This window comes from Caretta caretta, chromosome 4 (genome assembly GCF_965140235.1).
Source record: "Caretta caretta isolate rCarCar2 chromosome 4, rCarCar1.hap1, whole genome shotgun sequence".
Lineage (NCBI taxonomy): Eukaryota > Metazoa > Chordata > Testudines > Cheloniidae > Caretta > Caretta caretta.
Window position 1 is genome coordinate 23,170,239 of NC_134209.1, and position 23,273 is coordinate 23,193,511.

At 45.4% G+C, this 23,273-nt stretch overlaps 1 protein-coding gene across 8 annotated transcripts in view; it reads right to left on the bottom strand.

The window, feature by feature from the left end:
* The window catches only part of SLC4A4 (solute carrier family 4 member 4), a 259,907-nt gene that overhangs the window by 26,521 nt on the left and 210,113 nt on the right, over positions 1-23,273 (bottom strand). For all 8 annotated transcript variants that reach the window (XM_048846797.2, XM_048846802.2, XM_048846805.2 and 5 more), the window contains 4 exons: positions 21,840-21,910; positions 15,410-15,598; positions 7,889-8,002; positions 4,801-4,962 (listed from right to left, as the gene is read on the bottom strand). In XM_048846797.2, coding sequence (XP_048702754.1) covers positions 4,801-4,962; positions 7,889-8,002; positions 15,410-15,598; positions 21,840-21,910 — 536 coding nt within the window. The remainder of the gene's footprint in view (positions 1-4,800; positions 4,963-7,888; positions 8,003-15,409; positions 15,599-21,839; positions 21,911-23,273) is intronic.

The window sequence follows — 23,273 nt, forward strand, 5'->3', positions numbered from 1 at the left end:
AACCCACTCTTTCAGGTCAATTTCAGGTTGATCTTAAATCTTCATGTGTTGTGAAATAATGCCAATCGTTACCATATCATGGTAATTATATTATTTATTAGGTTCACACCTAAATAATGACCCCAATATAACCCTCATTATGAATCAGTCTTTATTCCTACATTCCAGCCCTTTTAAAATGCCTCCTGTCCTGCGGAAGGGAGAGTCCTTTTTACAGGAACTCAATATTATTCAATGGAATTCATCCTGCAGGGCAGGCAAAACTCTATAGGGCACAAGAAACTGTAAATGGCCAGTTCAGAGAGCTTATTTTAAAAATATCATTACATACCATATTGTGACTATATTAGTGACTACAAAGTTCTTCTTTAAAGAACATTCAAAAATGTGCATTTGAGGCCACCTTTCCTTATTGATTCTAATTATATAGTCTCTTCACTTTCTTTCCTTATAGTCTCCTTTGCAGTAAATATCAGCTGTCGCACTGGGATCTGCCTGTTGGCATTTCCAGTCAAAAGTGGATATACCCCATTATCTCATCACCCCGAAGTCTCCAAGGCCTAGGTTCTTAGTATCAGACAGTCAGACCAACACGCTGAGTTCATTCAGGTGTAACGGTTATACAAACAAACCTTGTTTTCCATATTGCTTAAAACTATCTATCAATGATTTCCTTGTATGATAACCATGCTATTAAATAGATATTAATAGGGGCTTGTCAAATCTACAGAAACTTTGCCCGTCTTGATAAGGCAAGAGAAACCCTGACCCTTATGCTGTAATAAAAATAAAACTGTCAAAGCAAAATCAGCTCCAGTCTAAAGTTCCAGCTTTAAGGATCCTTTTGCTTGAGAGAAAGGCAGGCTTTAGAAGGAACAAACCCCCCTCCACGTGAACCTATCAGCAAGCATAAGGTCAGTCGGCACAGTGGTATCCTCAACTCTATCCACTGGATTCTAATTACTGCTCAGTTAATTCACATCATCTTCCCATCTGAAATGGTCAGACGGTGGATGTCAGTGACAATAATTAGAGCTGTACAAAGGTATTTATACTGAATCTCGGACCTACCCATACTAAGCTGGTGTTCAGGGTTCAAGATGCTCCTCCAGCATGGTGGCAAGAGCATGCACAGCAGGAAAATCTGCACACCCAGCTCTGTCTCACTATCATACATGTTTCTAATGTGCCATAAGAACCTCCCTCAGCTGGCTTCCCTCTCAACAAACCCCAGAACACTCTGACTCCCTATTGTCATCGCCTGGTGGGCCCAGTGCCTCTCTCGGATGGGTCACCACTCCCTGATCTTGTAAGTACAGGGGGTGACAGAGGCCCACAGGGCAGAGCCAGTGTCCTGTCATCCCTTCAAACTCTAGGATTTACTAAGTTTTGTAGCGTAGAGGTCAGGATTTGACTTGACAACTAACCCCTGCCCTCTACCCATCTCACACACACACACACAGGGCCATGGGAAGAGGAAAAGAGTCCCTTCTTCCAGTGGCTGCTCCCCAAGAAAAGCAGCAGCAACCCAGAAAACTTAGTGTGGTACCTCGAGGACCCTAAGTCATTGCTTAGTTGCCACACACTAGACAGGGAAGTCCCAGTGGCTAAGGAAGTCTTAGGGGGCAATGTAGCTCTCTGGGCTGAGTGTAACAGCCACTCTGGGGGGGCAGGACTCTTTTCCTTTCCCGCTGCCCTGTGGGACAACAGGGTCAGGTTGTTTCTTGACCCCTGCATCACACGACTCTGGGAATTGGGGGGCGGGGGCAGAAGAGAGAAGGGGAAATTATAGCCCAGTCTGGCAGGTCCTTAAGATACAAGGTGGGGGTGCAGCCCCTCGACATCCCCTGAAGACACACGAAGAAAGCCAGCCACCATCACAAAGCAGCTTCTTCCTCTTAAAGACACAGCAACAGTAAAGAGGGGATGTCCCTGAGCTTCTCTGGGGAGGGAAAGTTGTTAATCAGTGGGGGCCAGAGAGGGCAGAGCTAGTCACGACTTTGATTAGCTTCCAACCCATGAGGGTCTGACCCCTGTGATGCAAGCAGCAGTTTAGAAACACCCTGGCGGACCACACCCTACAGGTTTCACAAATCTCTCATGCAGGGATCAGCATGGTGCTGGCTTCAATTTACTATCTGTATTTCTTGCTGGGAAAAAATAAAAGGAAAGCGAATTGGAAACCCAGGAAGGCAGCAGTGCAGCCATGCTGGCAGAAATCCTATCCTCCAAGGTGCCTCTTGATGTCACAGTCAGGAATGCTTCAGAAGGATGAATGGTAGGTATTGGCAACGCTGGTTCAACCACGTTGTAGTCAGCCAACCCTCTGCCCGGGCTCAAGCCATAGTATCTTTGAGTCTCTTGCCCCAACTCCTGAGCAATCTTATTGTTCCTCGCAGGAGCCCAGCTCACTCCCAGCACCCTTTCAGAGCCCAAATTACAATCCCCTTGTTCCTAGCCCTTAGCTATGCTTCCCAGTACCCACCACAGGGCACTGGCTGGATGCAGCCCTCCAGAGCCTTCACTCATACCGAGCTTGTAGTGTCTGTCTGCCTCAAAGAGGGGGCTTGAAGGAAAAGATTAGCAACTGCCTCAGGCTGAGCATCCTTGTTACTGGAGCTCGCTAGCAGACTCTGGCAGCTACCCTGTTCCAGGGAAAACAAACCCCCATCTCTGCAGCCACTCAAACCATTTTAAGCCCCACTTCTCCAGATGGAGCAAGTTCTGCAAGTGTGCCTAACTGGCACCGCATGACTGCAGGAATGCTCATTAGCCTTTCCATCAGAGGGATGGTTTGGGTCCCATCACATATGTCTCAAAGGCTAAGTGGACACCATACTTCTATCCTGCATATTCAGATCAAATGAGATAATCAGATAAGGTCATGGAGGATAGATCCATCACTGGCTATTAGTCAAGACAGTGCATGACATAAAACCGTACTCCAGGTGTTCCTAAACCTCCAGCTGGCAGAAGCTGGGACTGGACAACAGCGGGTGGATCACTCAAGAGTCCTGATCTGTCCATTCTCTCTGAAGCATCTGGCACTGGCCACTACCAGAGACAGGATACTGGGCTGGACAGACCACTGGTCTGACCCAGCACGGCCATTCTTATGTTCTTAAGCATTTTATTTTTCTTCTCCAGCATACAGGTTCTGGAAAAATCCCAGAATTTTAACTGGCTTAGTGGAAAACCCAGGAGCGGCAAGTGAAAAAGGAGCAGCAGTAGTAGTACCCCTGCCCCAGCACCTGCTGGTGTGACGCACATATCTGAGTACCCTTCCTCCCCCTTTTCTCAAATCACGGCGTCCTCAGACTGAAAAATCTTTCCGTGATAAAAGACCTTTTTTGATCCTTCACCGGACAAGGAATTGAAAACTCAGCTGAGACCAGCTCTGTTAGAAATTACTACTATTCCCCCAAGCTCTTGGCTGAGCTCCAAGCCAGTACGGGCTGGGGATTTAAGGACGTTCAGTTCCCGGTGGGAGGAAATGCTTTTTAATACTTCTGGCCAACTCAGGGACCAGTGCAGATAGATTCTGGAATGAGCTTTGTTTACCCTCCGCCACAGGAACTGTCTACCATAGACATCTAGTACTGCTGAGAGCACTACTGCAGATAGAGAGGCCAGTTCCAAGCAGTCAGTGCTGCCTTTTGTTAGTTAAAGATGAATTCGGAAAAGTTCTCACCTTATGTATCTGCCCTGTTCACCTGCACCTCACTTGCTGACCACGGGGACAGCAAACAACAGGTGGAAACAATGAAGCCATCTCCCCCAAAACTATGACCACTAAATCCAATGAGAAACACCTTTGCAACAGGGATGGCCAGCTTCCTGTGCTCTGCTGTTGTGCTCTATCTGCAGGACACACCAGAGTCCCCAGCCTAAGTTAAGAAGGGCATCCATGCAGGGAAAACCATTTTTCTTCTCACTGTTTTTCTCCTAAGTCCCCCTCTGTGTTGCTTTGTCATCTTTTCCTTTCATGCCATGGCAGTGGTGCTGAAAACCAATGAGATAGCACTAAGAGCAGAAGCCACAGGTGAGAATTATTGGAATAACTGATTCACATATGAAATCTAGTAACCTTTTTTTCCATTACTTGGAAGTTTGTTCGGTTAACAGTCCACTTCCTGCAGGGAGAGAGTCAGAGTATTTCAAGCCTCACTCAGGGCTGTTTGAAGATGTACCGTGTTCATGCTTGGGGAATCAAAGGTGGGTGTAAGCAAAAGTATCTGCTCACAGCATAAGGCTGCTCTAATTTGCAGTGATTAGAGCAGCTCCCTAGGGACCTCTTTGCAAGCCAAGCAGTAGGAGGAGTGCTGTGTGGATAAGCCATGCCCTGACAAGGCCCCTACTCCAATGGCGGGAGGAGTATGTGGCTGGCAATGATGATGCCAGCTTTATGCCCTACAAGGATTCCCTGCACTGGGGCCTTTGGTGACGGCCAAGAATCTGGTCCTTGGGGTTTATTCCATCCTCACTCAGAAAGAACACCTACTGAAGTCAAAAGAAGTTGTGACAGAGTAAAAACATCAGGATCTGGCCCACCGTCTGTGTCCTTTGCTTTAACAAAAGTTGTTCGAGAAATACTATCGTTTTCAAGCTGAAGTGATGACTTTGCTTTCAAATCTGCAATAATAATCTGTGCTAGAACAAAATACATGCTATTACTAACCACCAATCATAGCATTTCTAAGGGAGCAGGTGTCCATTACCACCACAGGCTCTCTCTCCGTCTCTGTCATGCAGAGGACAGGCTCTACTTTGCTGCACTCATGCAAGGTACAAGGCACCCACCTTGAGCTTGTGCTCTTTCCTGTTGACAATGACGGCTGTGATTTGCTGGTCCATGAAGATGAGAATGGTCACCAGCAGTGCAGGGATGGCAGCTGCGAGGTACACCCACCAGGGATTCCCTCCAAAGGGTGGGACGAACCAGCCTCTTTGAGGGCTGGTTGGCTTCAAGAGCAAAGAGAGGAAAACAGGCATCAGAGTGGAGACATATTAACGAACAACCCCCAACCAAAGCACGTTTATCCAGGTGACAAAAGGACCGAAACACTGATATGTCAAACTGACTAAAGCAAGATTACTGAGGACACTGACAATTTGGGATTAATTATTCCCATATACAAACATCAGCTAAAGTTCAAAACCTGGAAGTGGTTATTAGGGGTCAGATCCTGCCATCCTTGTTCAAGTAGTCCTGCTGGTCCAGATTGTGGAGCTTCTCTCTCACTCGTGAGCACATTCAAGCATTGAAAGCAGTGAAACTACATGGGCGAGTGAAGGCTCACCAGTGTGAGTAAGCACAATACAGTTTGGCCCATTGAAATTATGGAGTAAGGTGCTACTCCATGGCTGTGACCATGAGTTGGTTGAGTTCAGGATCCTGACACAGGGAAGAAAGGTAAGCAGCAGGATACGGACCCTGGACTTCAGGAAAGCAGACTTCGACTCCCTCAGGGAACGGATGGGTAGGATCCCCTGGGGGACTAACATGAAGGGGAAAGGAGTCCAGGAGAGCTGGCTGTATTTCAAGGAATCCCTGTTGAGGTTACAGGGACAAACCATCCCGATGTGTCAAAAGAATAGTAAATATGGCAGGCGACCAGCTTGGCTTAACGGTGAAATCCTAGCGGATCTTAAGCATAAAAAAGAAGCTTACAAGAAGTGGAAGGTTGGACATATGACCAGGGAAGAGTATAAAAATATTGCTCGGGCATGTAGGAATGAAATTAGGAGGGCCAAATCGCACCTGGAGCTGCAGCTAGCGAGAGATGTTAAGAGTAACAAGAAGGGTTTCTTCAGGTATGTTGGCAACAAGAAGAAAGCCAAGGAAAGCGTGGGCCCCTTCCTGAATGAGGGAAGCAACCTAGTGACACAGGATGTGGAAAAAGCTAATGTACTCAATGCTTTTTTTGCCTCTGTCTTCACGAACAAGGTCAGCTCCCAGACTGCTGTGCTGGGCATCACAACATGGGGAATAGATGGCCAGCCCTCTGTGGAGAAAGAGGTGGTTAGGGACTATTTAGAAAAGCTGGACGTGCACAAGTCCATGGGGCCGGACAAGTTGCATCCGAGAGTGCTAAAGGAACTGGCGGCTGTGATTGCAGAGCCATTGGCCATTATCTTTGAAAACTTGTGGCGAACGGGGGAAGTCCCGGATGACTGGAAAAAGGCTAATGTAGTGCCAATCTTTAAAAAAGGGAAGAAGGAGGATCCTGGGAACTACAGGCCAGTGAGCCTCACTTCAGTCCCCAAAAAAATCATGGAGCAGGTCCTCAAAGAATCAATCCTGAAGCACTTACATGAGAGGAAAGTGATCAGGAACAGTCAGCATGGATTCACCAAGGGAAGGTCATGCCTGACTAATCTAATCGCCTTCTGTGATGAGATTACTGGTTCTGTGGATGAAGGGAAAGCAGTGGATGTATTGTATCTTGACTTTAGCAAAGCTTTTGACATGGTCTCCCACAGTATTCTTGTCAGCAAGTTAAAGAAGTATGGGCTGGATGAATGCACTATAAGGTGGGTAGAAAGTTGGCTAGACTGTCGGGCTCAACGGGTAGTGATCAATGGCTCCATGTCTAGTTGGCAGCCGGTGTCAAGTGGAGTGCCCCAGGGGTCGGTCCTGGGGCCGGTTTTGTTCAATATCTTCATAAATGATCTGGAGGATGGTGTGGATTGCACTCTCAGCAAATTTGCGGATGATACTAAACTGGGAGGAGTGGTAGATACGCTGGAGGACAGGGATAGGATACAGAGGGACCTAGACAAATTGGAGGATTGGGCCAAAAGAAATCTGATGAGGTTCAATAAGGATAAGTGCAGGGTCCTGCACTTAGGACGGAAGAACCCAATGCACAGCTACAGACTAGGGACCGAATGGCTAGGCAGCAGTTCTGCGGAAAAGGACCTAGGGGTGACAGTGGACGAGAAGCTGGATATGAGTCAGCAGTATGCCCTTGTTGCCAAGAAGGCCAATGGCATTTTGGGATGTATAAGTAGGGGCATAGCGAGCAGATCGAGGGACGTGATCATCCCCCTCTATTCGACATTGGTGAGGCCTCATCTGGAGTACTGTGTCCAGTTTTGGGCCCCACACTACAAGAAGGATGTGGATAAATTGGAGAGAGTCCAGCGAAGGGCAACAAAAATGATTAGGGGTCTGGAACACATCACTTATGAGGAGAGGCTGAGAGAACTGGGATTGTTTAGTCTGCGGAAGAGAAGAATGAGGGGGGATTTGATAGCTGCTTTCAACTACCTGAGAGGTGGTTCCAGAGAAGATGGTTCTAGACTATTCTCAGTGGTGGAAGAGGACAGGACAAGGAGTAATGGTCTCAAGTTGCAGTGGGGGAGGTTTAGGTTGGATATTAGGAAAAACTTTTTCACTAGGAGGGTGGTGAAACACTGGAATACGTTGCCTAGGGAGGTGGTGGAATCTCCTTCCTTAGAAGTTTTTAAGGTCAGGCTTGACAAAGCCCTGGCTGGGATGATTTAAGTGTGGATGGGTCCTGCTTTTGAGCAGGGGGTGGACTAGATGACCTCCTGAGGTCCCTTCCAACCCTGATATTCTATGATTCTACTGAGCATGAGCAAGGTTGGCAGGATCCTGCTCTACATTCAGGATCTGTCATTGCATTTTAGAAAACGTTTCAGTCAATTGACATGGTGTTAATGGGAACGACATAAATTTGCACTTCTAAATAAACTGCTTTCTAACTGGCTCAGCAATACAATCCTTTCTGGATAGCTTATTTTTTTATTATTGCTGGTCTGATGATTGGTAATTTCACAGAAGGAAGACAGAAACGGCAAAGTGCGACAGAAGCCACAGAGTAAAATAACGGTTGTGTGTTGAGAGATCACTTTTACCTACCTTGAATTCACTTGGCACAATTAGTTTTGGTGTATCCACACCTACTAGGGCATCTATTCCACAGAAAATCAGAATGGACAAGATAATGGCAAAGTCACTGATGAGCTTCCTGGCCTGAAACAGAAGGTGACACCATAACAGGGGCTGGTACCAAGAGCAACTGTTTAAATTCAACGTGATCCTCTTATTCTTGTATTTGGTGGCAATTCAGGGTAAACGTTTCCCTTTCTGCAGGGACAAAAGGGGCACAGTGCAGTGGCTGAAGTGATTTTAAAAAATGTGCTTTGGTACTCGATTACACAGTCTGAAAGCCGAACGATTAGAAGAACAACCCCGAGGGAAAGGAACTTCTGTTGCAGAATACTCCCACAAAAATTCTCCCATGCAGTTTTACTGATAATCCACGTCGGCTAACAATCCCCACTATCCAGACCCAGTTTCCCATAGGAATGGTTTCTGAAAAGCTGTGATACAATTCCATCAAGAAAAACGGGCCTCTTATTAAAACAAGAGGCATCTTAAGTAAGATGAGAAGTGTCTGGAAGAAGAGGTGGTGGGAGGAGATTTTGATCACAGATCTCTGAATAGCTCTCCAAATGAGACGCAAGATAGTTACGGAGATGAATAAGGGTGTCTGCGGCCATAGTAAGATTTTTAGTGGTACACTGTTGGGATTTGCATAATGACAGGTTTCAGAGGAACAGCCGTGTTAGTCTGTATTTGCAAAAAGAAAAGGAGGACTTGTGGCACCTTAGAGAGCTGTAGCTCACGAAAGCTCATGCTCAAATAAATTGGTTAGTCTCTAAGGTGCCACAAGTACTCCTTCACTGTTGGGATTGTTTGTCAGCTGTCAGGGTTATTTGTCAGCTGTCAATATTAGATGCAAGACAGTGGCTGGGATGAATAAGGATGTTTGAGGATCTTTGGATGGTATATCTCTAGTGCTGTTTGTCAGTTTGTAAACAATGGTAAACTGCAGAAAGCCAATCATTTAAAGAAGGAAAAGTGCAACACTGTGTACGTTCTGCATGCCTGAATGAAATAAAGGAGCTGTGTCATCTTTAATGCAACATCTTAACTCCTGGTTCATGCTACCTGCCTTGTGTGGTATGGATCAATGCACAGCCCAAGCCTCAGAGTTAAAATTTAAGAACACAATCCTGCTTGAGGCACCTAACTGTTATGGCTCATGTGCATGGATTGCTGGGTAAAGAATAACCCTCCAGCAGAGAAAAAATGGATTTTCCGAGACAGACTCAGTTTACACCTGCAGCCACCCCCATCAGGGCTTCAATTAACCAGCCGCAGGTTTTGTCTAGACATTTGTCCGTCAGCATCTTCAGTTGCTGAGCAAGTTCTGTTACTTCAATGACCCCACAGTCCTATGGGCATTTTGTAAAGGTGCCAGTAAGCAGGCTGACAAGCCCATGTGTGCTGCAGGATAGACCACAATAATTTAAAGTACAGCTGTAGGCCCCAATTCAGGAAAGCACCTAAGCACTTGCTTAACTTTAAGCAGAGAAAAATTGAGTAGGGATGCTTTCCTGAATTGGGGTCGTAAGGATTAAAAAAAATCATCATCACAGGGTTTCATTTCTACTGTGTCTCAATAATTTTCTGTATCAAGCATGCTCTGTCTACAAGTGAAGGAAGGTGTCAGGGAAGAAAGGAGAGAGAGGAAATTCTCTCATTCTTGAGTGCAACAGTGTTACAAATACCATTACCAGAACATGTTAAAACCACCTTCAGGAAAAGGCAGTTACCTTTTCCATAACTGGCGTTGACCCTGACCATCTTGCCCCGCAGGTGCGAGCAGAAGGCCACACACGCCAGGCATACTGCCCTGAGTTCCTTGACGTTTATGTGTAGGTTCAGATCCTGCATCGACCACAGACCTTGTGTCTGAACATTCCCCACATAGGCCCCCCCAACCCAGGTCCAACGCATCGGACACCAGCTCCTGCGATGGGGTCCTGTCCCAGAACGGGACCCTTGGAGCATGTTGCTTGGGGTGGACCACCACTACAGTGAGGCGATCACCGAGTCGGGCACGGTGAGGACCTTGTCCATCCTGTCCCTGGCCTGGGAGAACTTCAAGGCCAGCCAGAGCTGGAGGGGCCTCATTCGGAGTCTGGCGTGGCGGACCACGCATGTGCACACCGACATGTGACCCAAGAGCCGGAGGCACGCTCTGGCCGTAGTCACCGGGAACCTTGTAACTGTGTCGATGAGCCCTTTCAGGGTCTTGAACCTGTCCAGTGGGAGGGAGGCTGTGGCAGTCGAAGCATCCAGGAGCGCCTCGATAAACTCTATGTGTTGGACCGGGACTAACGTGGGCTTGGCGTCGTTTACCAACAGGTCCAGGGTGGCACATGTGGACAGCAGAAGCATCACGTGATCCCTCACCTGTGACTGGGAGCTGCCCTTGATCAGCCAATCGTCCAGATAAGGAAAGATCTGGACCCCCCGGTGCCTGAGGGAGGCCGCTACCACCAACATTCATTTTGTAAATACCCGGGGGGCAATGGATAGGCCAAACGAGAGGACCATAAACTGGTAGTGATTCTGCCCCACCAGGAAACAGAGGAAGCGTCTGTGCCCCTCGAATATGTGAATGTGGAAGTACGCGTCCTGCAGATCGAGGGCAGCGTACCAGTCCCCGTGGTCCAGGGAGGGGATGATGGAGGCCAGTGAGACCATGTGGAACTTAAGCTTCACCATGAACTGGTGTAGATCCCGCAAGTCCAGGATGGGCCTGAGTCCCCCTTTGGCCTTCGGGATATGGAAATAGCAGGAATAGAACCCTTTGCCTTTGAACTCCCCAGGCATCGTTTCCACTGCTCCTAGACTCAGGAGCCGCTCCTCTTCCTGCTCAAGCAGGGCTTCATGTGAGGGGTCCCCCAAGATGGACAGGAGCGGGGGCAAAGTAAACTGGAGGGCGAAGCCCTGGGAGATGGTGTTGAGGACCCATCAGTCTGAGGTCAGCCGCAACCACTCCGGGAGGAAAGCACACAACCGACTGTAGAAGGGAAGCCCTATTGAGAGGGGATCCCCGGGGAGAACTGGCAGAGAACTCCGGAGCGTCCCGTCAAAACTGCCTTTTCCCCGCCTGTTTGCCCTTGGAGGACGCAGGCTGCGGGGCTGGCCGCGATTGCCTCTGAGGGCACCTTTTATAGTCCCTCGACTTTTTATAGGTGGCCTCGTACTTCGGCTGCTGCGGTTTAAACTTAGATTTGGCCGGAGCCAGAAGATAGAGACCCAGAGTCCGGAGGGTCGTGCGGGAGCCCTTCATGCCATGCAGCTTTGTATCCGTTTGTTCCGCAAACAGAGCTTTGCCGTCAAATGGGAGATCCTGCATGGCAGCTTGCGCTTCACTTGACAGCCCAGACAGCAGGAGCCACGACGCCCTTCTCATGGATGCCGCCAAGGCCATGGACCGTGCTGCTGTGTCCACTGCATCCGAAGCCGCTTGCAGCCTCTGTACCTTCCTCCACCAGCGCCTTGAACACTTTCTTATTGTGCTCCTGGAGGGAGTCCTCAAACTTGGGCAGGGAACTCCACAAATCGAATTTGTACCTGCCCAGGAGCGCCTGGTGGTTTGCCACCCACAACTGAAAACTCGAGGAAGAATAAAGCTTTCTCCCAAAAGAGTCCAACCTTCACGAATCTTTATTTTTCAGGGTAGGGGCTGGTTGGCCCTGCCACTCCCTATGGTTGACCGACTCGACCACTAGGGAGTTGGGTGCCGGGTGGGTGTAGAGGTACTCGTGCCCCGTGGCGGTTACAAAGTTGGAATGTTATAGCTAAAACTGACTGCTGACTATGATTCTTTCTAAATAAATGTGACATTTTGTCTTATCCCCTTTTATAAGATCCTGCTGGTTTTTATTTTATTGGTATAACAATATAGGTTTCTCCCAAACAGCGTAAACAGTATGCGGGCAGGTCACTCCTTGGCATAAAGCAGCTACAAGTGCCGCACGACTTAAAACCCGGGGCGCGGGGCACGCCCCAGCCCGGGCACTCTAACTGAACTAACTGAACAGCTAACTAACTACAGGTACTAACACTGAACGAACAAGCAGTTCTGGGACGAGCTACAGCAAAGCTGAAGCAGAGTAGTTCCGATGCACCTTCACTGGTGGCAAGAAGTAACTGAGGGTGGGGGGAGCGCGCGGCTCCCCTTATACTGCGCCATGGAGCACCACTCCAGGGGTCGCTGGGGCGCTCCCCCTCCGGGTACTGCTAGGAGAAAAACCTCTGGCACTGGTGCATGCGGTGAGCACACACACCTATTGTGGAATACACATAAGCAATCACTCGAAGAAGAACCGATCCTGGAAACAGGATGAACTAAAATGTTTCGGCTGACTTGCTACCAACCAGCATGGATGGGCCCGATCTTTGTTTGCGTGCATGTGCAAGAGAGGTGTGTGTGTGTAAAAGATACATCCTGTTCACACTGTCTTGTACAACCATATTACATTAAATGGGTTTCAAGATCACTCCCAGTATTGCCAATGAGGGTTCAAAAATTATGAGTCAGGTCTCTCCAAAATAATGAAATTTTAAACAAATAAATATTGGGCTCTTTTTATTTGCCTCCTGATGTTTGATGGTTTTTTTAGCATTCATGTTTTCAAGCTTTTCATTGCTCCCATTAGGGCTAGAAACGTACTCCCCCCCCCCCCCCCCCATGAAAGTTGAGTTTCTCCTGTGATCATGTGTCTCAAGATAAAAATAAAGATATTTAGCAACACTGATTCCCGAAACAATTTTTTAACATAGCCTATTTGGCAAGGCAGATTGGGCCTTTAATATGAAACTATAAAAGCAAGGAAAAAAAAAAATCAAGATTTCACATCAGCAATGGAAACAGTCACCAAGGGACTCATATGGGGAGGTCAGAGAGAGGAACTCAAAAGAAAGGAGCAGAAAACTATTTCAATGTGGGTGTGGTGCCATGTACGGAAATGAAGAGTTTTTAAAATCATATCCTGATGTTTCTTTTTTATGGTGTTAAAGTAATAAATGAACCACAAAACTGAAGTGAAAAGCAATTGCGGGCAGATCCTCAACCTGTGTCAACTGTTGTAACTCCATTGAAGTCAACGTAGCTGTGACAGTTTTCAGTAGCTGAGGGTCTGACCCTTGAAATTTAACTAGCCAGATCACATTGGGCTTTTATATGCTATTGTGTCAACTTCTCAGAATTCTTCCTCCCAGGCTCCCCAGCTTCACATGGTTAGAGATAAACTGAACTACATTCCTGCCATGGTGGAATTTGTTTTCTTTTCATTAAAAATAATAAAAGTTCCACTTCAGTGCTGCAGGAGCATAAACATCACTGTACTATAAATCCTATTGCAGTCAGAATGCCACAGGGGGGTTCTCTGAGAGAGAGAGAAAAAGTTTTGTTATGTACAGAAACCTGAAACTAGTGCCCTTGTTTTTCAGGTTTTCGCTCGGATGAAATTAGGGTTGGATCTTGGGGATGGGGACCGCTGTTGTCCAAAATATTGCAAACTGGGTTCTCTAAGAGGGAAGGAGTAGAACTTTTTTCACCACCTCTCTCACCTTTGACAGCTGTCATTGTGACACTAGCTGGGCAAACAGAACAAGCAGCTTTTGCTGACCCACCAGGGCTATGTATCAGTTGGCTAAGAGTCTGTTGTCGGGAGAGAGGAGCTAAAAGGTGTGTTACTGAAACACCTCTATTCAGAGATCAAATATCTCCCTGTTTGCTTTCAGCATGAAGAGCAAGAGTCCCAATCTGCACTAAAACTTATTATATCTATTTGTGCATGGCTCGAGAAATCCACTTCATGTAGGAGGAGAAGGAATCTTTAGCTCAAAGACTGCAGAGCTCTGGGCATGTGCAGTCAACTTCTGCAGAACCAATGCTTCCTTTTTAAAATCGAAATTCAGTCCCTAGCCCTTTATGGTCACTAAGGAAACCTCCCAAATACAAACTGACAATAAATGAAGTAGTGCCGTTTTCCTAGGACAGCTGAGACAGCCCCAGTGCTGCTGCCGCTACTGTTAGAGGCCACCACTGCAAGAAGTAGGATGCCTTCTGGGAGCTGTCACATCTCCCTTGAAACAGCAAAGTGGCTGAAGACCAGCTGGGAATGGAGATTGAACTAGTCTCTCATCCCAAGTGAGTACTCAGATACACAGAAAAACCTAAACTGACTGTTCTAGGTAGAGAGAGACAAGGTGGGCGAGATACAGCTTTTAATCACCAACTTCTGTTGATTAGACAGAAGCACATTTGCATGGTGAGGAAGCTTGATGTCTCTCCTGTACCTGCCCATGCTGTGCCTGATCTACAGAGAGAGGACTTCAGTATCTAGGCTGTTAAGATGTAAAATATGGCCAAGAGCAAACACTGCTATGAGAACATTCGCTTTTTCATTCATGTTCGCTCATCTCTTTGCATATCGGTTGTTGTATTGTTTCTTCCTGTCTTATTCTCTAAGGGCCAGATTCTGCCATCTTTACACTGAGTAATATCTTACTCCTCAAGTCATAGCACTGATTCCACTAGAATTATTCAGGAAGTAAAGGTAGCAGAATCTGGTAAAAGCAGCCTAATCCAAAGCCTGTTTAAGTCAATGAAAAGATTCCCACTAATCAAGTCTGTTCTTAGATGAGACCCTAAAAGAGTCAATAGAATTTATGCTGTTAAATGCATACCATAAAATATACAGGAAATGCATCATGGCTGAGGTAACATTACTACTAAGACCATAACTTTTTAGTATTCTGACTTCTGAGCATTTAAAATTTGCAACCTTAATATTATGAGGTGTCAGTTTTTATATTCTAGACAGATTTATTTCTAGGGCATTAGGAGACACTGGACTACTTTTACTCTGTAAAAATAACTTCTTTTTGTACAGACAAGAAGTTGCTTACTTATGCTTTTGCTGCACCTGTGTGTCACTCGATAAAGTGATTTCTGTTTATACGTTCAGGCATACCACACAGAAGACTGTTTATCACCAGGTATCCAGTCTTGCAATGGGAGCAGGACTCAGCTTTACTATCAGGACACTGAAAATGATCTTTGGCTACTACTGGCAGCTCAGTTTTCTGTATAAACTAAGGGCTCTGCATTGGTGAATTCTTAACCCTGGAAGCAAAAGCTCTGATGAGATTTGTACTAATCAATTGCATCACTGCACCCCTCAGCTTGGAATTCTTGTCTGTGTAAGCGTTATTGTCACTACAGGCTCCAGCCAGTTTTCAATTCTTCCGCCAGCTCACTTGTGCCCTCCAGAAACGTTCGGAAGTTTAGAGCTGAAAAATAAGCAATTCCATGACTTGCCTAAATTCAATACTATTGGTTTTACTTCAACAAATAGCATCTGGTGTCAGTGCGTGCATCCCCACGTAGTGGTGTTTGTCCTTCGGCGCTGTATCTATTGCAAAAGAAGGGGTTGCAAACAAGAGTACATTGTATGTGCTCTTGTTTGAATAAGCCAATTCCCCCAGGTGATAAACAGAGATACTTACAGTGGTTGGGAAATAACGGCTGGTTTTGAATTTCTTCAGAGCCATGGAGCAGGTGTAGGTGCCAAAGAAGAGGATAAAAGACATGAGGGTGATGTCAGGGACGTAGTTGCAGTTGTTGCCCACAAGGTAGCCTCCATATTTCCAGCACTCCTCCTTTGTCAGAGATGACCAGGCGATCGTGTTATTGTACTAAAGAGCAAAGAAAATATCCCATGAAGCTGTGCTCTGGTATAAAGAACAGGAGGACTTGTGGCACCTTAGAGACTAACAAATTTATTTGAGCATAAGCTTTCGTGAGCTACAGCTCATAACTCTGCTCATCACTAAAATAGCAGCTGGAGCAGAGATCCCAGAACTACAATGCTATGGTCTGAGGATGAAAGTTTCTGCAGTGGTGTGGCTGTTTGGTAAGTGAATGTGAACTGGGCGGCAGAGCGGGTGCATGTGCACAAACAAAAGGCAAAGCTTGATTCCCTCTCAGATTCTGGAATTTAAAATGTAGGTCAGTGATACCTACCAACAATACAAACCTCTTCAGTGAGACCATCATTTCATCCCTGTTCCCTCCACTGGATATGGAGAACTGCCTCTGTCTCCACTGGCAGGGCCTCCCCAACCTGGCAATCATTGTCTAGCTTCCCTGTGGCTTGCCTGATCAAGTTGGAAACCAGATACAGAGTTCTGATGTGCAAGTGGAGCAGCTGGCCCAAGACCCAAACTTTACACTCAGATTTCACTTTTTCTAGTTCACCCCCTGCCCACACCACCTAATCAAAACCCATTCCTATCCGAGAAGGCACAACACACTGGCCTTCTGGCAGAAGAGACCCCATGCACCTCCTCAAAGTGGGTCCCAAGACTGCCTGATGTCACTTGACAGCAGGAGGCTTCCACTCTAGAGCCAGCTCTGGCAGTAGCAGTTCAGACCCCTCTGTAACGGAGTTATGAGCATCACCTCCACAAAGTTCTACCCAGACCACTAAAATATGAGAAGTATGGTGAGCTACTGATGCAAAGTCTGATTAATTCTGGGTAACGAGTAGCCCTCCTGGTGAACCAACACACTGGCCTTCACACATTCCTGGTTTTATGTTGAGAACAAAGCTCTAATTCAGTTCTGGGGTCCCTCTATATAGTTCATAGAAGCCCTCAGTTTAGCAGCGCGTGCAGAGCACAAAATGGCCAAAGAACACCAGACTCCACCGCAAAATGCACATCTCGGTAATCACATTAAATTGCAAGGGACAGAACAGCAAAACAATTCCCTTATCAGACTTCGTATTGGGCATCGTCAGGCAATCTGAGCCTTGTATTTCTTATGACTCCTTTTAACACTGCTGCATTTAGAACTGTTCAGAAAACTGTAGCTGCCAACGATAAAACTGCAACCTCCTTTGAGAAAAGGGGATGTATGATTTCACCAATTTTGATTTAATTACCATTGAAAAATTGAACATAAAAATAAGTTTGCGTAAATCTGGCCAAAAAAAAAAAAAAAAAATCTATGGAATTATTCCCAAGTGGAGTTACCCAACACCTGACAGAAAAGTGTTCCTCCTATATCTATCCATCATACACACCCCGACGTTCAGCTCTGCTGTCTATTGTACCATACATAAAGACCCTGCATGGATTTAGTGGCAATATACAAGATACAGTTTGACTTTCCTTTTGGGGGCCATTAAAAAGGCACAGGAGTGGAACGTTTCTGGATTGAGTCTTAAGGCATTCACTGCAGTAATGTTGTAAAGCACCAGCTCACCTGGGACTCAGTACAACCCCTACTGAAAACAAATATTTCCACTGACTTCTGTGGGACTTGAATTGGGCCCTTATTTATAGTAGCACTGGGAAAGATTCTGCATGTGAGCAAATCTGAATTGCGTACACATGGATTCAAATATTTTAAACCAGATCATAACCCTGTAATTCCCAATAAGGAACACAATTTGTACTTAAAATTACATGATAGACCCCCTCATTTCCTTGTGCAGTTATGTCAGAAAATGATCTATTGCTTAATACTCAGCAGAGTTTATGGAGTTCTTGTCTCCTCTCCCTATGTATACATAATTCCCAGCAATGCCAGTGCGGTGAGAAGGAGAGAACAAATCTGAATGCATAAAGAATGAAGAATACGAAGTGTGTATGTGCATCATCAAAATAAACTTGTGAAAAACAGGTGTGGGCAGTTTAAAGGGACACTGCCCACTCAAAATACAGTGTTAAACAAAACTGAAGTCGTTTCAGGTAACTACACCTATCCCCGAACCTCCTGCCAGTTCTGGGGAGGAGTTTACAGTCACATTTTCCTATTTCAAACACGTTTTCTGCCTTATGCTGCAGAAAAACCCAAATGGAGGAAATGGACTATAACAGCAGAAGCAGCGAAATGAGCTATCTACGAAGTGCAGTCAAATGCACATAACCCACAAACAAGGAAAAAGAGAAGAAGACGATTCATCTGTTTCGTTACAGGAATCTTAGATGTTGCTTATTACTACGGTAGTCACAACCTTTTCAGACGGAAATCGGAGATACAATATGAAGGCATTCCCTTAAGCGACCACACAAGGAGTCGGGGGGCAGGGGTGGGGGGGGGGGAATCAGTTACTTAGAAGTGGAATGCTGAACTAGTGAGCGGACAAAATTGTACTAGAAACCTTGGAGACACTTTAAAAGTACTAATTTAAGACCAGGAGATGCCTACTGTTGGAGGGTACACACACGTAACCACAGTGTGCGTTTGTTAGTATCTCATACACTTATATACATGTATCAATATACATCAGGCATGCAACTCAACAGTGACCATGTATCAAATTGTGCTGGAAGGCTGCTTGTATTATATTGCAGCTTCCTCAGCAAATTTCACCAATCCGGAAAGTTGTAGTTGAACTGAGGTGTGATGTTGCTGACAATGATGGAGGGTGTGGGGAAGGGGGAAAACTATCAGTTTATCCACCTGACAAGGTGCCACCACATTTGCTCTCAGCATTTTCTCTCTCTGAAACACAAAGAAGCAAAAACGGGTTCCCTGTTAAAAGGATTTCTGCCTATCTGCCTGGACCGCTAACTTCAAGCCTGGAACAAAAGGCTAAGTGGGAGGATGTTTTCGGAGCAGGGAGATAAAGACAGAAGTAAGATTTTATGCCTGCCTCCCACATACTGATTTTGAATGTGTATTCCTGGAGGGTAAAACCACTAGGTCTTGGACGCCAATAGCTTCATAAATAAACAACTGTAGAGTGTTAATTGAATGTTTCAAAGAAAATGAGTGTTTGGGTCACCAGAAGCACAAGAGAAAAAAGGGTTTCCTCGTGAGCCTTTTCCCCATTATCATGTCATTAAAATAAAACAAACACCCATCATCAGAAGCATTCGCCATGAACTAAACCATTCAAAAGGCAGCACATTTGAAACTGACAGGTACACTGAAGGGCTCTCTTCTCTGAAGTACCAGAGCCTGTTCATAGATTTAAAATAGATGAAAAGTTTTTGGACTACTTGATTGCACTGTCTTTACCCAAAGAATCACGTTTTATTACAGGTTTCAGAGTAGCAGCCGTGTTAGTCTGTATTTGCAAAAAGAAAAGGAGGACTTGTGGCACCTTAGAGACTAACCAATTTATTTGAGCATAAGCTTTCGTGAGCTACATGCATCCGATGAAGTGAGCTGTAGCTCACGAAAGCTTATGCTCAAATAAATTGGTTAGTCTCTAAGGTGCCACAAGTCCTCCTTTTCTTTTCTTTTTTTTTTTTTTTAATGTTTTATTACAGAGGTTTCCTTTTCCAGCTTTGAGATTAGACCGCAAGCACCAAGAGGGCAACACACGGACCAACAAGATGACCTTCCACAGTGGCTGGCTGTCAGTGGAAGTACACTGGTAAGGGTTCTTGCACCAGCGGATAAATTAGATATGCCATTTTCCGATACAAGTGGGATGTCAACTCCAAGAAGTACCCTGAAGCTCTCTCACTTTGTCACAGTATATTCAAAGATTCAGCACATTTGCTTCCCTGGGTAACTGTCTACAAGGATTTAGAATAGGACTGTTCTTCCCATTCTTAACATCATCATGTGCCCCTAACAATTTGTTTTGTTCTAAAACTATAAGGAACCTTAGTGCTTGAGGGAAAACACTGAGTTGGTCCTGGAGTTATTTCTCTACACTGGCACATGCAAGGGAACAGGTATTAATCCCTGGGTCCAGTGTCCAACTCCCCCTGGCTGGGAGTGCTACTTGTTCAGCTCCCATGGGGAGAGTGCGCCTGATGTCTCTCTCTCTGACTGATTCAGGAGGGATGCTCATCAGCTCTGAAGGGAGCACCATCCAGTCCTACTCAGTTGCAGGAAGGATGTTAGCATATGGGGCTTTAAGGGTGGAGGATATCCGGTGCTGTGGACCCTGTCCCACAGAAGAGCATCTGGAAATATGATCTGCTGGGTTATTTGCACCAGCTTCCTCTTCTGAACTGGGCTTTTTTTATATCTTCACCCCCCTAAATTAGTCGGTCACTTTCCCCTTATGCACTTTTCCAGCCTTTCCCTAAGCCTGAAAATCCAATGCAAACTCCACAAATAGCGAGAAGAGCTGTTCAGTTAATGAAACTGAAGTAGCAACTGGCATTCTTTTCCTGGCAGGCGGCCTCCAGAGCCTTGACAGGTAGTATTGTACTAGTGCTTGGGGCTGCTCATCACTTTTAAAAGCATCATTTACTATGAAGGGAAGCTGAACAATTAGGACCTAATTTTCAGTCCCAGTGAAAGAGCAGAACGCAGCTGCTGAAGTACTGCAGTGACTACACATAGGCACAGTAACAAAATCATAGAAGACGAAAAGGAGGCACCAGGAAGGCAGTGTAGTCCAGTGCACAGGGCAACTAGCTGGGAATCAGGAGACCTAGCTTCTATTCCTGGCTCTGCTATCAACCGGCTAGGTATCCTTGGGCAAGTCACTTGGACTCTGTCTCCTCCCTCCACACACCCTTTGTCTTGTCTATTTAGATTGTAAACACTTTAGGGCAGGGATTGTCTCTCACTATGTGTTTCTACAGTGCCTACCACAACAGAGCCTCAATTTCAGTTGAGGTCTCTCGGTGTTACTATAATACAAACAAAATAATAATAATAAAGAAAATCCAGCCAGCAGCTTTGCATTCTTAGGTATAATTTTCTGTTTTAAACCCCAAGTTAGTCTTCATTCCGGAAAACCAAACCAAAGTTTGAAACCACCAAGTTCTATTTCTTTTCTCCTTCTCGTCCAAAAGTTTGCCTCCCGTGTGAGCTCTCTTGTACCCAAACTACAGCAAATTAAAGTTTGTAATGAGAGAACTAGTACAGTGGTCCAGGTTAACATCTTTAGAACTATAGCTCTGATCAGATCTGCATGGGAAGGTCCCTCCGGCGACAAGGAGTCCATTGACCTCATGGGCACAAGTGCTGACCTACACAGTCATAGAATCCTAGCAGATCAGGGTTGGAAGGGACCTCAGGAGGTCATCTAGTCCAACCCCCTGCTCAAAGCAGGACCAGCCCCAATCACAAGGATGGGGCCTACTGTTTGCAAGTAATTAACAATACTGCAGCATTAACATAGGGAACAGCATCATACTACCAATTAGGCAAAAGGTAACAACACTGTGAAGATATTAACGGCGTCCAAACTATTTCCATAGCACCATAGGAGAGCAAGGCATAAAGACACATCAAAGGCAACCTCCCTGCCCTAAAGTTTTTAAGATCTAAGATGGACAATAAACATACAACGGACAGGGAAGAGGGAAGTGACATGAAATCATGCAGTTCAAATTGTTTAAGTCTGCACACACCGTGTGAGTTCCACCAGCGTTTCAAATTTTTGGGGTATCCAGAATTATAATATATTTTGTAAAATTATGCACCTATACTCCTATGTCTGCACTGCTAGTGGCTGAAAAGGCTGCTGAAAGAAGTGAGTATCTCTGAGGGCAAACCACCTACCATAGGTGCACAAATGGCACTACACATAAGAGGAATACTTAAAATAAAATTCAGTTGTAAAGTACAGGATCCACGGCATCACAGTTATGGGAGAGAAAGTGAGATGGTAAGCTCACTTACACCTGTAACACCTTTTCCCATGCAAGGCCACGGTCACAAACAACAGGTTATACATCACATGTTCCCAAAGCAAGACTGGAAAAACAATGGAGGAGTAACTATCCAGTATGGGACTGTGGTTTGATTATTTTTAATAAAAGGAGGAATAACTCCCTCTCTGGCTCTTTGCAATGGGACTAGAACGTTGCTTAGAAACCACCCCTCTATTTTTAATCCATTTTTTGGAGAAAAAGCACCAGTAGTGCAGAGGTGTCAATCTATTCCAAACACATAATTGAACAGCACACTGAGGTTTTCAATGCCTGCTTTCCTGTAAGCCTCACTTACCTTCTCAGCAGGGGAACTGGTCAGCCAATCAATGGACGCTGCCGTTGTTTCATTCAATACTGAACCATTATCTGAAAGAGAAGACAGAAAACGAAGCATTGTGAACGTGGTGTTTAAACAGTTAAGAATGGGAACAAATTTAAGATGTTAAAAACTATGATAATTTATTAAAGTAGTAGCAAATAATATTTGCTGTCTTCTTAGCCCAAATGAATGCTTACAAATGACCCACAAGTCCCGAGGGCTTGCCTGCCTGCAACAGTTAGCTTGAGTTAGTTCACTCAGATTACTCCACTGGAGATGCCTAGCTCAAATGAGAGCAACCAGATGGCAAAATGACACTGGAGGACACAGAATGATTTCATTAGCGTCTCAGAGTGACTGGATTAGCAGCTGATGAGTTGTTGTAACTCGAGCTCTTGCATCCCCACAGCATGAGAAGTTTGAGCATCAGCAGTACTCCAACTTCCACACCTCCCCCAGGCTCCCCCCACTGCCAGGACAGCTGAGCTTAAAGGACTCCTGAATCTGAGATACAAATTTGTGAGTGGGGACTGGACAGGCATCAAGTTAGGGGGAAAATTCAAGTCATAGCTTGCGCTAACATTGCAGTGAAGACATGGCCTAAAAAATATAGCATCACAAGAAACCTCAGTAACACTTCATAATTAAAACTGTACAACTGCTTGTGGCATTTACAGTAAAATAAAAAAAGTAATCACAGTGGATTACTTTGCTTTCACAGGACAAGACTATGGAGCTTCACTGGTATTTCATTGTAAACTCAGAATTCATAAATTCCCACTTGTTCCAAATTTAAACCTCGTGGCTACATGACATGATAAAACTGTTAAAGTCTAAAAAATAAATAAAGGAGCAGTCGATAATACCAGCCAGGAGCTTGGTAAAGAAACATACTCACACCTCTCACTGTGCCACAGACATACCCTACCCTATGAACTGTACCACTGTAGCATCATAAGTCAGTTGGGTTTTTAAGGTTCATTTAGACAGGGGATTGTGCCTTCCAAGCACGTTTCAGTGTTTTGCAAAACTCGAATAAATACTTTTATCATCAATAAGAATATTTCAATGACATTAAAATAGGGCATCGTATAAATTGTACTGCATTATAGAAACTAAACAGGTATGATTTTGTTTTATAGCACTATGAGAGCAAGGTGGACTATATAACTAAAGGGATATATTTACATTTAGAGAAGATTTCCAGTCCCACAACAAGTGGGTTATCCTCCTCCTACTTGCGAAATGTCATGTATTCTTGCCCTAAAATTTTACTCCAGATTTTGCAACCGGATTTCCATCAGGATCATATTTCATCCCTATTGATACAGGTCTGGCATGGAAACATGTTTGTATCTCAAATTCAAACCTATTTGGTAGTGGGGATGAAATGCAATCATGAAAAATATA